This window comes from Chelonoidis abingdonii, chromosome 8 (assembly GCF_003597395.2).
Source record: "Chelonoidis abingdonii isolate Lonesome George chromosome 8, CheloAbing_2.0, whole genome shotgun sequence".
Taxonomy (NCBI): Eukaryota; Metazoa; Chordata; order Testudines; family Testudinidae; genus Chelonoidis; species Chelonoidis abingdonii.
The window spans coordinates 50,034,284-50,050,625 of NC_133776.1; the positions used below are offsets into that span (position 1 = coordinate 50,034,284).

The 16,342-nt window shown below is 41.2% G+C and overlaps 1 protein-coding gene across 3 annotated transcripts in view; it reads left to right on the forward strand.

Moving 5' to 3' along the window:
- The window catches only part of STAG1 (STAG1 cohesin complex component), a 352,185-nt gene that overhangs the window by 159,846 nt on the left and 175,997 nt on the right, over positions 1–16,342 (forward strand). For all 3 annotated transcript variants that reach the window (XM_075068598.1, XM_032778796.2, XM_032778798.2), the window contains one exon: positions 5,095–5,246. In XM_075068598.1, the coding sequence (XP_074924699.1) occupies positions 5,095–5,246 (152 nt within the window). The remainder of the gene's footprint in view (positions 1–5,094; positions 5,247–16,342) is intronic.

Sequence of the window (16,342 nt, forward strand, 5' to 3'; positions counted from 1 at the left end):
TAGTTAAATATTAATAGACAATTGAGTTATTTTTCAATGTAGTCGGTTATATTTATACAGTCAACCGTATAGCTTTTCAATTCTTATGGCATCTTTGTTTTAAAACATTATTTTCTACATGAATGGATTACTTGAGAAAAATCCTTGACTGTCAGTCCAAAAACTGAAACTCTGCTTACCTACCAGCCATATGCAGTACAGGCAGTAGCAGTGCAAACTGTTACTGATGTTTCCCTGCAATGTGCCATGAACCTGTCTTGAAAGCTCACTTCATGTCTCTGAACGTTGCCTGTTACAGTGAAGGCAGCTTTCTGACATAGACCCTTGTCCACAAAGGATTGAGCTGAGATGAAGTCATTTCACACACACCACTGAACAACATTCAATTCTTCTTCGAGTGATGGTCCCTATTGTATTAAGAACATAAGAATGGCCATACTGGGTCAGACCAAAGGTCCATCTAGCTCAGTATCCTGTGTTCCGACAGTGGTCAATACCAGGTTCCCCAGAGGGAATGAACAGAACAGGTAATCATCAAGTGATCCATCCCTTGTCGCCCATTCCTAGCTTTTGGCAAACAGAGGCTAGGGACACTATCCCTGACCACCCTGGTTAATAGCCGTTGATGGACCTATCCTCTGTGAATTTATCTAGTTCTTTTTTGAATCCTGTTATAGTCTTGGCCTTCAAAACATCCCCTGGAAAAGAGTTCCACAGGTTGACTGTGCATTATGTGAAGAAATACTTCCTTTGGTTTGTTTTAAACCTGCTGACTATTAATTTCGTTCCGTGACCCCTAATTCTTGTGTTATGAGGAGTAAATAACACATCCTTATTTACTTTCTCCAAACCAGTCATGATTTTATAGACCTCTATCAGATTCCTGCTTAGTAATCTCTTTTCCAAGCTCAAAAGTCCCAGTCTTATTAATCTCTCTTCATATGGAAGCTGTTCCATCCCCTTAATCATTTTTGATGCCCTTTTGTGTACCTTTTCCAATTCCAGTATATCTTTTTTGAGATGGGGCAACCACATCTGCACACACTATTCAAGATGTAGGCATACTATGGATTTATATAGAGGAAATATTATATTTTTTTGTCATCTTATCTATCCCTTTATAGTGATTCCCAATGTTCTGTTAGCTTTTTTGACTGCTGCTGCACATTGATTGGATGTTTTCAGAGGAGTATCCACAATGACTCTAAGATCTTTTTCTTGAGTGGTAACAGCTAATTTAGACCCCATCATTTTTATGTTTAGTTGGGATTATGTTGTCCAATATGCATTACTTTGCATTTATCAGCATTGAATTGATCTGCCATTTTATTGCTCAGTCACCCAGTTTTGTGAGATTCCTTTGTAATCTTGGCAATCTGCTTTGGACTTAAGTATCATGAGTAGTTTTGTATCATCTGCAAATTTTGCCACCTCACTTTTTACCCCTATTTCCAAATAATTTAAGAATATGTTGAATTGTACTGGTCCCAGTACAGACCCCGAGGGGACACCACTCTCTCCATTCTGAAAACTGACCATTTATTCCTATCATTTGTTTCCTATTTTTTAACCTGTTACTGATCCATGAGAGGACCTCCTCTTTTATCCTATGTCAGCTTACTTTGCTTAAGAGCCTTTGGTGAGGGACCTTGTAAAAGGCTTCTTCAAAAGCTGAGTACACTATATCCACTGGATCACGCTTGTCCACATGCTTGTTGACCCCCTCAAAGGATTCTAGTAGATTGGTGAGGAATGATTGCCCTTTACAAAAACCATGTTGACTCTTCCCCAGTAAAGCATGTTCATCTGTGTGTCTGATAATTCTGTTCTTTACTATAGTTTCAACCAGTTTGCCCAGTTCTGAAATTAGGCTTATTGGCCTGTAATTGCTGGGATCGCCTATGGTGCCTTTTTAAAAAATTGGTGTTGTATTAGCTATCCTCTAGTCATCTGGTAGAGAAGCTGATTTAAATGATAGCTTACGCATCACACTCAGTAATTCTGCAGTTTCACATATGAGTTCCTTCATACTCTTCGGTGAATACCATCTGGTCCTGGTAACTCATTACTGTTTAGTTTATGAATTTTGCTCCAATACCACCCCTAATAACACCTCAGTCTGGGAAAGTTCCTCGGAATTCATTTAGTTTCTCCTCAATGGCCTTATCATCCTTGAGTGCTTCTTTAGTATCTTGATTGTACAGTGGCCCCATTGGTTGTTTAGGAGGCTTTCTGCTTCTGATGTACTTAAAATTTTTTTGCTATTACTTGTTGAATCCACTGAGGGTTATGTGCATGCACCATGCATCAAGAGCTGGAGATTTTGAAAGTAGTAGTATCTGTTGGTCCGTGCATGTGCCCTTTCGCCGCCTCATGGTTTTGTCCCAGGCGATAAAGGGTGAGGTTGACCGACCACCTCTCAGTTCCTTTTCACTGCCTCCCTCCCTCTCCCCTCTCCCCTCCCAGGACTATGGCCAGGATTCCGGGCTTCAAAAGCTGTGTTTCCTGCCCATCTCCTCCTTGTCTGAGAGAAGAACACCAGTGGTGCCTCTACTGCCTGGGCAAGGCACACATGGTGGCACACTGCACCATCTGTAAGTCCCTCCTGCCCTGGATCAGGGAAGCCCATGAGCTCTGCCTTTGCAGATATCTAATAGAGGAAGCAATGAGGCCCTGGGTGCATTAGGATCCAGGCCCAGTAGAGCCTCTGTATAACAGCTAGCACCGGCGGTGAGCACCCCTCTGAGCACCACACATACCTTGGAACCAGCAGTACTGAAGGCTAAGGACAAGTCCCGACATGAGAGCAGAAGACACAGTCATGAGCATAAGAGCAGGTCCCTGCAGTGGACTGCTCCCAAGCATAGTGTTTCCTCCCCGAGCTGATCCACGTTGGGTGAGACGTTGCTCACAGAATCAGCTGCACTGGATTCCCCAGGTGGAAGGTAAGGCCAAGTGGAAATGGGATCCGACAGTGATCTCACCACACAACCAGAGTGCTCACTGGTACATGCACCACCCACTTTGCTGGTGCCCACATGCCTGGCAGACAGGTTGGCCCACCAGACACTCACCAGGCCCCTTCAGCATCTCCATTGGTGCTCCATGGACCCCTGACTGCTCAGAGACATTCTTGACAGCAGAGGAGTTAATCCTCCCATCCCTGCAATGTCTCCTTCTCTCCAGCCCTCTGCTCACCTGCAACATCTATACTCCTAAGGATGAACCCCTTCTGCTGCTGATGGAGAAGCCCAACTCTCTGACTCATCACAGCCCTCTGGTATGAACAGTCTTCTGAATCTGAGGAGTTCTTGGAGCTGGACCGGTCTTTTTCCTTGATGCAACACCAGAGTCTTGGATACATGACCCGGACTGCCCTCCCCTCTGGCATATGACCCTACAAAAGTGGCCCGGTACTGTGTCTGATGGACCCCTCTTTTTGGCTGAACCTGGGATCCCTACCACAGATGGCGCACACTGTCTCAGGCATCCTACTGACCATCTACTAGCACCATCGGTGTATGAAGAAGACGAGGAGGTTGAGCTGGTGCTGCTAGCTCTACCGGTCCCGACTGGCATATCCTCGTCACTAGATGAGACCGTCATTCCTTTCCTATTCTCTCTACCGGATGATCACCGACAATACAGGACTTGTTGCAGAGCGTAGCAGCAGACCTGGGAATCCCGTTGGAGGAGATTCAGGACTCAGTGTTGACTCCTGGACATCCTCCAACCCCAAGGGTCAACCGTGGTGGCCATCCTGGAACTTGTGTGGGCAGAGTGGCACATACCAGCCATATGTCGCCCACACTTATGTGGGTGAGGAGGAGATACTTTGTGTCAGCTAAAGGGGCAGATTTCTTATTCACCCACCCATTCCCCAGCTCTCTTTGTTATCCAAGTGGCTGCAGAATGAGCAGGTCAGCAACGACAGAAGTCCACTCCTCCAGGCAAAACAGCTAAGAGACTGGACTTGCTGGGCAGGAAAGTCTATTCTTCTGCGAGCATACAGTTTCACATTGCAAATTTCCAGGCTCTGCTAGCCAAGTATGACTCTAACAACTGCAATAGGATAGCAGAGTTCACGGACAAGATCCCTTCAGAACACCAGGAGCAATTCCAGGCACTGATAGACAAAGGGAGATACCTGGAAGGTGAGTCTCCAGGCAGCAGTATTTTGATGTATGCAGGATTGGGTGGACAAAAAACCAGACTGTGATCCTTTGTGGGAAAACACTAAATCTCCTGTCAGTTTGTCATAAATAGAATTTCAGCAATATAAAGCATTTTTTTAAAATAAAGGTTTTAATACTTAAATTTAAGCGAGGGATTGAAAGAGATTTGATGTCTATTATAACAGGAGTTAAAGTATTTTTTTACATGTTTTAAGCAAGATTTGTTTTATTCTTTTAGTGGTAAATACTATGTCTGAATTCTGTTTATATATGTGTGTGTGTGTGTGTGTATATATATATATATATATAAATAAATAAAATTAACCAATGCTATGGGTTTTTTTTAGTAGCATGGGGAAAATCTCTCTTTCAGGATTTGCAAGATCTTAAGGTTTTTGCGGGTGGAAACAGGATAAAAATGCAAGAAACAATACCAGAGTGGGTATTGTGGGGTGGCATGGGAGCAGGATTAAAAAAATAGTCCCATGGAGGGCTTTACTTCAGCTCTCTTGAACAAGTTGTTACTCATATTCGTTCTCCCTAGTTTGTCAGGATCGACATAGACAATTTTCAATGGAGGAAGGAAAGTTATTTCCAGTAACCGGACTTCTCTAAGTATATAGATTCTGCAGATCCACACTCACTTGCTGTCCTTCCCCAACAAGGAATTTGAATGTTACTCTGAAAACTTGGGAAGGAACTATGAGGGTTGTTGGAGTCACAATTTCTTATATACTCTCGGTTCTAATGTTTGGATCAGTGAGGGGGATGGATGTGACCTTGATGGGAACTGTTTTCCAGATGGTTTTATATCCATGTGTCAAGGGTTGCTCAAGTTTCATGAGTGTGGATCTACAGAGGCAATGTGCTTGAGCTTGTTACACGTGAGTAACCTTCCCTTATCTTCCACTCTTTACAGCTATGAAGCTTATGACTGCTCTTGTGAATGTTGCCTTAAACCTGAGTATTCACCAGGATAATACACAGAGGCAGTATGAAGCTGAGAGAAACAAAATGATTGGTAAGAGAGCTAATGAAAGATTGGAGCTGCTGCTTCAAAAAAGGAAAGAGGTAAGTCAAAGAACCAAAGCTATTTTCCTAGTTACATCATTCACTCTCCTGAAAACATGTAAAAGAATATCTAATGCACAAGTTATTTCCTGAAAAAAATGTAGCCTTTTATAGTATTTATAATTTTGAAAATATGAGTGTGTTTTCTGTTTGTAGTGCAAATTTTCAAATTAGTCTATATTCAACCGCTTCTCCACAAAGGGGAGCAAATCAATCAGGTACACGGAACAGATTTTTAAATTTAAAATATTCATGCTTTCTTGTGCTGTACTTGGGGAGAGAGTTTGGTTTTGTGGTTCAAGCACAATAATGGGAAGCAAGAGATGAGTTCTGTCAAAGAAGTTCTCTGTGTGTTCAAGCATATTACTTAGGGCTACATTGTCAAGTGTTAGGTTCACACACACAACTGAGATTCTAAGCACTAGCTCTTCTGCACATCTAGAGTGATGGCTATTTTCTAAAATTAGTGTACGTGATGAGGCAGGCTGAAAATTAGTCCAGAATTGTGCATAGCATGCAGATTTTTGCTAAACATAGAACAATGAGATTTTGAAGCGAATTCTGTGCTCCGTCCAACTGTATTGCCCGCTTCTCCCTTTCCCGAGCACAATGTAGCTCAGAGAGTGACATTACTTCTTTTTGCATCTACTTTGAAAGAACATCAAACTAAGGGGATATTAAAGTCACTTGGTAAATGCCAGTCTGGTATTAGGTGAGAAAAAAACATTATGGGGATGATGTAGTTATCCAAAAATCAAGTATTAGATCCCAGGAAATTCAGAGTTAAGTTTGCACTTAAAAGAAATCAAAATATGATAAACGTCCAGAAGTGCACAGATGAGTCACCCAGACAACTTTAACTGTACCCTGTAGTGATGCCATGCAAAATTTATATGATTATGATAAAGGCATTTTAGTGTTTGTTGTCTTAGACTAGATAAAATTGATTAGAAAAACCCATTAGTTTTAAAATACCCCCCTTTGCCCCCGATGTCTCTACAATGCAGAGTTAAGTCGGATTAAGGTTGGTTGGGTGCCTTAACTGTGCATATATTTTGGATTTTTTTGAAGTGTAATTTACATTAATTTATACTACTTGGGTTTGGGATAAATACAGCTTTCCTGTGATATTTTTACCCCTTTTCATAGATTTGAAGGTCAGAAGGCACCATTATGATCATCTAGTCTGAGCTCCTATATAACACAGGCTATAGAAATTCTCCAAAATAATTCCTACAGCATATCTCAGAAAAACATCCAATCTTGATTTAAAAATTGTCTGTGATGGAGAATCTACTATTAACCTTGCGAAGTTCAATTGTTAAATACTCTCACTATTAAAAATTTGCTCCTTATTTCCTGTCAAATTTTGTCTAACTTCAATTTCCAGCCACTGAAGGAGGATATACTTTTCTCTGCTAGGCTGAAGAGCCCATTAAATATCTGTTCCTTATGAAGATCCTTGTAGGCTGTAATCAAGTCACCCCTTAAACTTCTCTTTGTTAAGTTAAATAGATTGAGCTCCTTGTGTCTATCGTTGTAAGGAACATTTTCAAATCATTCTTGTGGCTCTTCTCTTGAATTGTGGACACTAGAACTGGACGCAGTATTCCAGCAATGGTCACACCAGTGCCAAAATAGAGGCAAAATAAACTGTCTAGTACTACTTGCGATTCCCCTGTTTATCCATCCAAGGATTACATTTGGTTTTTTTGGCCTTAGCATCTCACTGGGAGCTCTTAGTCAGCTGATTATCTACCACAATCCCTATATCTTTTTCAGAGTGTCTGCTTCCCATGGTACAGTCCTACATTGTGTAAGTATATGTAGTTGGGATTATTTTTTCCAGTATGCATAACATTTATAAGTGTAAAGCAGAATTTCATACGCCATTTTGTTGTCCAGTCACCCTGTTTTGTGAGATCCCTCTATAACTCTTCATGGTCAGCTTTGGACTTAACTATCTTAAATAATTATATATAATCTGCACTGTTCTTTGCACTGTTCACTTCCTTTTTCCAGATCATTTGTTGAACAACAAAGGTTCCATTACAGATCATTGGGAAGCCTGGCTATTTATGTTTCTCCATTGAGAAAACTGACCATTTATTTCTACCCTATTTTTCCTATCTTTTATCCAGTTACTGATCGATGAGAAGAACTTCCCTCTTATACCATGACTACCTATTTTCCTTAAGAGCCTATAGCTCTGTCAAAGGTTTTCTGAAAATCTGAATACACTGTATCACCCTAATCCACATTTTTATTGACACCTTCAATGAACTCTAATAGATTGGTGATGCATCTTTTCTCTATACAAAAGAGATGTTGACTCTTCCCCAACAAATTGTGTTTGTGTGTCTGATAATTCTGTTTTTACTATAGTTTCTATCATTTTGCCTGGTACTGAAATTACGTTCATCAGCCTGTAATTGCCAGTATCGCCTTTGGAGCCCTTTAAAAAAAAAAAAAAAATGTTACATTAGCTCCCTTCCAGGTAACTGGTACAGTGACTTGTTTCAGTGATAGGTTACATACTACAGTTAATAGCGCTGCAATTTAATATTTGAGTTCCTTCAGAACTCCTGGGTGAATACCATCTGGTCCTGGTGACTTCTTACTGTTTAATTTATCAATTTGTTCTTCTCTTCTGTTGACACATCAGTGTGGGACTGTACTTCAGATTTGTTGCCCAAAAAGAAGCAGTTTCAGCTTCTCTCTCCCTCCTTATCTTCTTGCCAGCTTGTCAGTTCTCACTGATGTCCTGGGCTATTCATTTAACCACTCTACCCTTTTCTAAATCCAGAGTGCTCTAATATTTAGTATCCTCCTTTTTGGTCCTAGGCTTTAGCCTTGGGAAGAGTAAGCTGTTCTTAGTCTATCTGGAGCTAGGTAGAGTGTATTTCCCTATAAACAGATTTCAAGGACTCTTATCTGTGTCATAATTTTTCCTTTCCTTCTTGGTTCCTTTAACACAGTGGCTCTCAACCTTTCCAGACTACTGTATGTCTTTCAGGAATCTAATTTGTCTTGTGTACCCCCAAGTTTCACCTCAATTAAAAACTACTTGCTTACAAAATCAGACATAAAAATACAAAAGTATCACAGCACACTGTTACTGAAAAATTGCCTACTTTCTCATTTTTATCTTATTATAAAATAAATCAATTGGAATATAAATATTGTACTTACATTTCAGCATATAGTATACAGAGCAGTATAAAGTCAGTATGAAATTTTAGTTTGTACTGACTTTGCTAGTTCTTTTTAATGCAGAATTTCATGTCATTTTGTTGCCCAGTCACCCTGTTTGATGAGTTAATGTACTCCCTGGAAGACCTCTGCATACCCCTAGGGGTACGTGTACCTCTGGTTGAGAACCACTGCTTTAACAACCCCTTTCAGTCTAGTTCCATATCAAACAATCTATGTTAAACAAATACATAGAGGAGCACACCATACTTCTAAGAAATAATACAGATATTTCCCAGTTTATCACATTGTTATTTAGATCATTCTGGGCAAAGACAAGACTGACACAAATGTTAAATTTCTCAAAGGAACCATTTAAAAATGAAATGTAATTCATAAATTCATTAATGGATTTACTTGTAAATTCAGAGAAAATTCATTCTGGACCCAAATTTGGGGGAAACTCAACTTAGTCTTAACTGTGGAGCTGCAACTGCTGTCTCCATAGTAGGTATACAAGAAATGGGTAACATTTTACCACTTCTGCGGGAATGATGACAGACCTGTCAAAATACATGATGGCCCACGTGAGATGCATGATCCTTGGCAGGCCTATAAGGTGCTAGTGTTTGTTGGTGAAGAGAATAGGGATCCATTCAGGGTTTGTATGGACCACAAACCCAACTATGTGTATTTCTAATAATTATTATTACCATTACTATTACCTGTCTCTTCTTAATAACTGGGATCCCCACCCACACAAGAGGATACTATGACATCATCTGGATTGAGGGTCCAACTGTAGGATCATTTCTCTCTGCTGCAGCTTGATGTTCTTTTTCCTTGAGACTTTCATCCTCCTCAACAGCACAGAGGCAGTCAGACTGAGGATGAGATTGTTCTACTGTGGCCCTGAAAGTCTCCTCTATATATACCTCTCCAGTTCAGCCACTCAGGTCTCAAGAGTCTGTACTTGGTCAGGAACACAAAAGTGGCTCTTTAAATGCATTAGGAGCAAAAGAAAGACGAAGGGAAGTGTAGGTCCTCTACTTAGCAGGGAAGGAAAGCTAATAATTGATGTAATCAAGAAAGTCAAAGTGTTTAATGCCTATTTTGTTTTGGTCTTCACTAAAGAGGCTAATGCCAACTAGATACTCAACAGAATTAATATTAACAAGGAGGAAAATAGGGAAAGAACAGACTAAAGAATATTTAGATAAGTTAGATGTATTCAAGTTGGCAGGGCCTGATGACATTCATCCTACGGTACTTGAGAAACTAGCTAAAGCAATCTTGGAAGCATTAGTAATTGTCTTTGAGAACTCCTGGAGGATGAGTGAGGTCTCAGAAGAATGGAGAAGGGAAACTTAGTACCTTTCTTTAAAATGGAGAACAAAGAGGACCTGAGGAGTTAGAGATCAGTCAGCCTAACTTTGATATCTGGAAACATACTGGAACAAACTATTAATCAATTTGTAAGCACCTAGAGAATAATAGGGTTATAAAGAATAGCCAGCATGGATTTGTCAAGACCAAATCATGTGTAACTAACCTAATTTGACAGGGTTACTGCGAGAGAGCAATAGATGTGATATATCTTGATTTTAGTAATGCTTTGGACACGATCTCACATGACAGCCTCGAGCAAACTAGGCAAATTCGGTCTAGATGAAATTGCTATTAGGTGGGTGCAAAATTGGTTGAAATGTTGTGCTCAAAGAGTAGTAGGTATCAATGGTTCACTGTTAGACTGGGTGGGCATATCTAGAGGAGTCCCGGAGGGCTCAGTCCTGGGTCCAATACTATTGAATATTCTCATTAATGACTTGGATAATGAAGTGGAGAGAGTGCCTATAAAATTTGCAGATGGCACCAATCTGGAAGGGATTGCAAGCACTTTGGAGGACAGGATTAGTATTCAAAATAACCTTGACAAATTGGAGAATTGGTCTGAATTCAGCAAGATGAAATTCAGTTGAGACAAAAGCCAAGTGCTACATTTAGGAAGAAAAAAATTAAATGCACAAGTACAAAATGGGAAATAACTGGTTAGATGATAGTACTGCTGAAAAGGATCTGGAATTCCATTGGATCATCAATTGAACATGAGTGAAAATTGTGATGTAACTGCAGAAAAGATTAATATCATTCGGGAGCATATTAACAGGAGTGTTGTGTGTAAGATATGGAAGTAATTGTCCTGCTCTACTTGGTACTGGTGAGGCCTCCGCTAGAATACTGTGCCCAGTTCTGGGTGCCACATTTAAAGATAGATGTGGAGGAAATGGAGAAAATCCAGAAGATAGCAACAAAAATAAAACATTTAGAAAACCTGACCTATGCAGAAAGATTAAAAAACTGGTTATGTTTAATCTTGAGAAAAGAAGACCGAGGGGAACCTAATAGTCTTCAAATGTATTAACTGCTGTTAGAAAGAGAACAGTGATCAGTTATTTTCCGTGTCACTGGAAGTAGGGCAAAAAGTAATGCGCTTGCTCTGCAGCAAGGTTGATTTATGTTAGATGTTAGGAAAATCTTTCTAGCTCTACTGGTAGTGAAGCACTGGAATAGGCTTCCAAGGCAGGACATTTGAAAAAACAGGTTGGACAAATACCTGTCAGGGATGATCTAGGTCAGGGGTTCCTAAACTTCATTGCACTGTGACCCCCTTCCAATAACAAATTTACTACATGACCCCAGGGGGAGGGTCAGAGCCTGAGCCCTCCTGCCCTGGGTCAGGGGAGAGGGGGCCGCAGCCCAAGTCCTGCTGCCCTGGGTGGGGGTGGAGCTTGGGCTTCTGCTTCAGCCCTTGGTCCCAGCAAGTCTAATACTGTCTGTGGCAACCTCATTAAAATGGAGTCTCAGCCCCCTTTGGGGTCCCGACCCACAGTTTGAGAAGTGCTGGTCTAGGTTTATTGTTGCTGCCACAGAACAGGGGTTTGGACTTAATTCCAGCCCTACGTTTCTGTGAATCTATGAATGGGCACATCACACTTTTTAAAGCTTTCTGGGCTGTCTCGTGAGTCAAGAAGACAACACGGCACTGGTTTGCACTTAATTCGTATTTGCAAGGTTCTCTTTACAACCAAAAGGACTGGAAACTTAAGTCAAAATTTTCAAGCCTGGGTGCCTAAAATTAAGCACTTGAGTCTAAATTTAGGAACCTAAATAAGTGTCCTGATATCAAAAGACACCCAGCATCTTTAGCCCAAATTGACTTCAGAGGTGCTCACTATCTCTGAAAATTGGGCCACTTTAATTTGGGTCTAGCTTTAGGCAACCAGGTTTTTAAATGTGGGTTCCAATTCTTACATGTGAATATGTAGATTCTGGATTACATTTCTACAGCATGACGTAGATTCTGCATCAAATTCCATGGACTTAAAAACTCAGAGTATACAAAGCTCTGAAAACATCTCTGCCAAATAGCCCTCTTCTATCTTGATGTTTCTGCACCAATGAGATGGTCAGTGAGCTCCTGCTAATCCTTATTGCTGTGTTCTGTCCCTGCCAGGCTTGTTGGCTTCTCTCTCTTGCCCCTCGACTTGCGCTCTTGTGACCCGTTAGGCAAAATTTTCAGAGCAGATGTTTAGTGAACAGGCACAAAGTGGCTAAAGGAACAGCCAATGGTCATTTGAATGTCTGTTCACAAAGCACATTGTGCTTTAAAGATTTGAGAGGAGCCAGAGGCAGTAGGGCACACCAGCATGCCCAAATGATTGACAGATATTCAAAACATGGGTGCCAGTTTGGCAGGTTGCTTAGGGATCACAGAATATCAGGGTTGGAAGGGACATCAGGAGGTCATCTAGTCCAACCCCCTGCTCAAAACAGGACCAATCCCCAACTAAATCATCCCAGCCAGGGCTTTGTCAAGCCTGACCTTAAAAACCTCTAAGAAAGGAGATTCCACCAGCTCACTAGGTAACCCATTCTAGTGCTTCACCATCCTCCTGGTAAAAAGTTTTTCCCAATATCCAACCTAAACCTCCTCCACTGCAACTTGAGACTGTTACGTTACTATGCCCACACCTGCCAGAGTAGCATGTTCTGATAGATCATTAAGATGCAGATTCACCCTGCACATAGAAAATCAGCCACTACAGAGTTGGACATGCTACCAACAAGCCTGATAGTATTGCCTTATATGTTTTGATGATGGTCCCAAAAGATAGCAAAAAGAAGGTTAAGTTCCTCACTGAGGAACTATTGGTGCAGAAACCAAGGCTTGTAGAGATTTGCTCTGTAAGATTAACACTGATCAGAAAAAAATAACTGACATTGTCAGTGCTGCGGGTGGGCCCCGGAGGATTGTGAGATCAAGGATGATGGAGAGATCTGCATGTATGTTTCAAGGACAAATTGACCATAAAGAGTTGTGAAGGGCCATCTAGCTAAATTGAGGGAGAACAGCAGATAACTCAGTAGGTGGTCTAGACCATCATAAACTCATGCAGAAGATTGCTGGTCTTGACGCATTAGCAATGAGCAGCTAGTGACAGCATTAGCAGAAATAAACAGATATTTTTTAGTGCATCACTGACTGGCCTTGTGTCCAAAACAAAAAGGTTAGAGTCGTCTTTGATGTCCTGTCGATGTCCCAATGTCTGTGATTGCCAGTTGATTTCTGATTGTCCAAATGATCTTTATTTCTTGTTTGGTTTTTGTGTGTTGGCAGCTTCTGCCAGCCCACAACTTGCTATCTTACTAGACTCTTTAGCAAGCTGAGGCGTCGGATGGATGGAGATTCTTACTTGGTCAACGCTCACTCTGGGGGAATTACCCAGGGGGTGGAGACTGATCTGGTAATTTATAAGTAGATTCTGTATTTCCTCTTGGATATGAAAGAGGAACACCCAGAACTGGGCCAGGAGAGATAGCAGGCACAAGGAAGATGCTTCCTTTTACTCATGCCAGTGTCATGGCTGATGGTGCGGAAGCACTAACAGTGGAAGATCATTTACAAATCTCAAGGCAATCATTTTCATCAACAGTTGGCTCAGAACATGGTCTCTCAGCAGCGCTTCACCATGTTGAGAAGCCAGAGACCAACATGTCGACTCAGAGACATCACCCCTCAGTGACTCAGCACCAGCAGCACTAGTTGTGGAAGGGGCAAGTACCCTGCTGTGCTTCCAGTTACTACTGCTGCTTAACACAGTGGCCAGCGATTGTGGGTCCATTCTCAGCTAATCTCAGAGCCACTGTGGAAAACACTGAGGGAAAACAAAGGGAATGAACCCTCCACTCTGTCCCGTGACCTACCCCATTGAATCTTGTACGTTGCAGCTCATTTTCTCATATGAACTGAATGTCTGTGTATTGCTTAGTCCTCTTTTTCTGTACTCATAAGAGCAGCCATCCTGGGTCAGATCAAAAGTCCATTCTAGCTCATAAGAACATAAGAATGGCCGTACCGGGTCAGACCAAAGGTCCATCTAGTCCAGGATCTGTCTACCGACAGTGGCCAATGGCAGGTGCCCCAGAGGGAGTGAACCTAACAGGCAATGAGCAAGTGATCTCTCTCCTGCCATCCATCTTCATCCTCTGATGAACAGAGACTAGGGACACCGTTCTTTACCCTTCCTGGCTAATAGCCATTTATGGACTTAGCCACCATGAATTTATCCAGTTCCCTTTTAAACATTGTTATAGTCCCAGCCTTTACAACCTCCTCAGGTAAGGTGTTCCACAAGTTGACTGTGTGCTGTGTGAAGAAGAACTTCTTTTTATTTGTTTTAAACCTGCTACCTATTAATTTCATTTGGTGACCCCTAGTTCTTGTATTATGGATAAGGAAAAGTTATTTACTTATTCCCACTTTCTCCACATCACTCATGATTTTATATACCTCTATCATATCCCCCCTTAGTCTCCTCTTTTCCAAGCTGAAGACGCCTAGCCTCTTTAATCTTTCCTAATATGGGGCCCTCTCCAAACTGCTAATCATTTTAGTTACCCTTTTCTGATCCTTTTCTAGTGCTAGAATATCTTTTTTGAGGTGAGGAGACCACACCTGTACACAGTATTCGAGATGTGGGCGTACCATGGATTTAGGGCAATAATATATTCTCAGTCTTATTCTCTATCCCCTTTTAATGATTCCTAACATCCTGTTTGCTTTTTTTTGACCGCCTCTGCACACTGCGTGGACATCTTCAGAGAACTATCCACGATGACGCCAAGATCTTTTTCCTGACTCGTTGTAGCTAAATTAGCCCCCATCATATTGTATGTATATTAGGTTATTTTTTTCCAATGTGCATTACTTTACATTTATCCACATTAAATTTCATTTGCCATTTGTTGCCCAATCACTTAGTTTTGTGAGATCTTTTTGAAGTTCTTCACAATCTGCTTTGGTCTTAACTATCTTGAGTAGTTTAGTATCATCTGCAACTTTGCCACCTCACTGTTTACCCCTTTCTCCAGATCATTTATGAATAAATTGAATAGGATTGGTCCTAGGACTGACCCTTGGAGAACACCACTAGTTACCCCTCTCCATTCTGAGAATTTACCATTAATTCCTACCCTTTCTTCCTGTCTTTTAGCCAGTTCTCAATCCATGAAAGGACCTTCCCTTTTATCCCATGACAGCTTAATTTACGTAAGAGCCTTTGGTGAGGGACCTTGTCAAAGGCTTTCTGGAAATCTAAGTACCTATGTCCACTGGATCCCCCTTGTCCACATGTTTGTTGACCCTTCAAAGAACTCTAATAGATTAGTAAGACACGATTTCCCTTTACAGAAGCCATGTTGACTATTGCTCAACAGTTTATTTTTCTATGTGTCTGACAATTTTATTCTTAACTATTGTTTCGACTAATTTTCCCTCGGTACCGACGTTAGACTTACCGGTCTGTAATTGCCGGATCACCTCTAGAGCCCTTTTTAAATATTGGTTACATTAGCTAACTTCCAGTCATTGGTACCGAAGTCGATTTAAAGGACAGGTACAAACCTTAGTTAATAGTTCCGCAACTTCATATTGAGTTCTTTCAGAACTCTTGGGTGAATGCCATCTGGTCCCGTGACTTGTTAATGTTGAGTTTATCAATTAATTCCAAAACCTCCTCTAGTGACACTTCAATCTGTGACAGTTCCTCAGATTTGTCACCTACAAAAGCCAGCTCAGGTTTGGGAATCTCCCCACATCCTCAGCCGTGAAGATTGAAGCAAAAGAATCCATTTAGTTCTCCACATGACTTTATCGTCTTTAAGTGCACCTTTTGTATTTCGATCATCAAGGGCCCCTGGTTGTTTAGCAGGCTTCCTGCTTCTGATGTACTTAAAAACATTTGTTATTACCTTTGAGTTTTTGGCTAGCCGTCTTCAAACTCCTCTTTGGCTTTCTTATTACACTCTTGCACTTAAGCTGGCAGTTTATGCTCCTTTCTATTTGCTCACTAGGATTTGACTTCCACTTTTTAAAGGAAGTCTTTTTATCTCTCACTGCTTCTTTTACATGGTTGTTAAGCCACGGTGCTCTTTTTTAGTTCTTTTACTGTTTCTTAATTTGGGGTATACATTGAAGTTGGGCCTCTATTATGGTTGTCTTTAAAAAGGGCCCATGCAACTTGCAGGGATTTCACTTTAGTCACTGTACCTTTTAACTTTGTTTAACTAACCCGCTCATTTTTGTATAGTTCCCCTTTGAAATTAAATGCCACAGTGTTGGGCTGTTGAGAGATGTTCTTCCCACCACAGGGATGTTGAATGCTATTGTATTATGGTCACTATTTCAAGCGGTCCTGCTATAGTTACCTCTTGGACCAGCTCCTGCGCTCCACTCAGGATTAAATCTAGAGTTGCTTCTCCCCTTGTGGGTTCCCATACCAGCTGCTCCATAAAGCAGTCATTTAAAGTATCGAGAAATTTCATCTCTGCATTTCGTCCTGAAG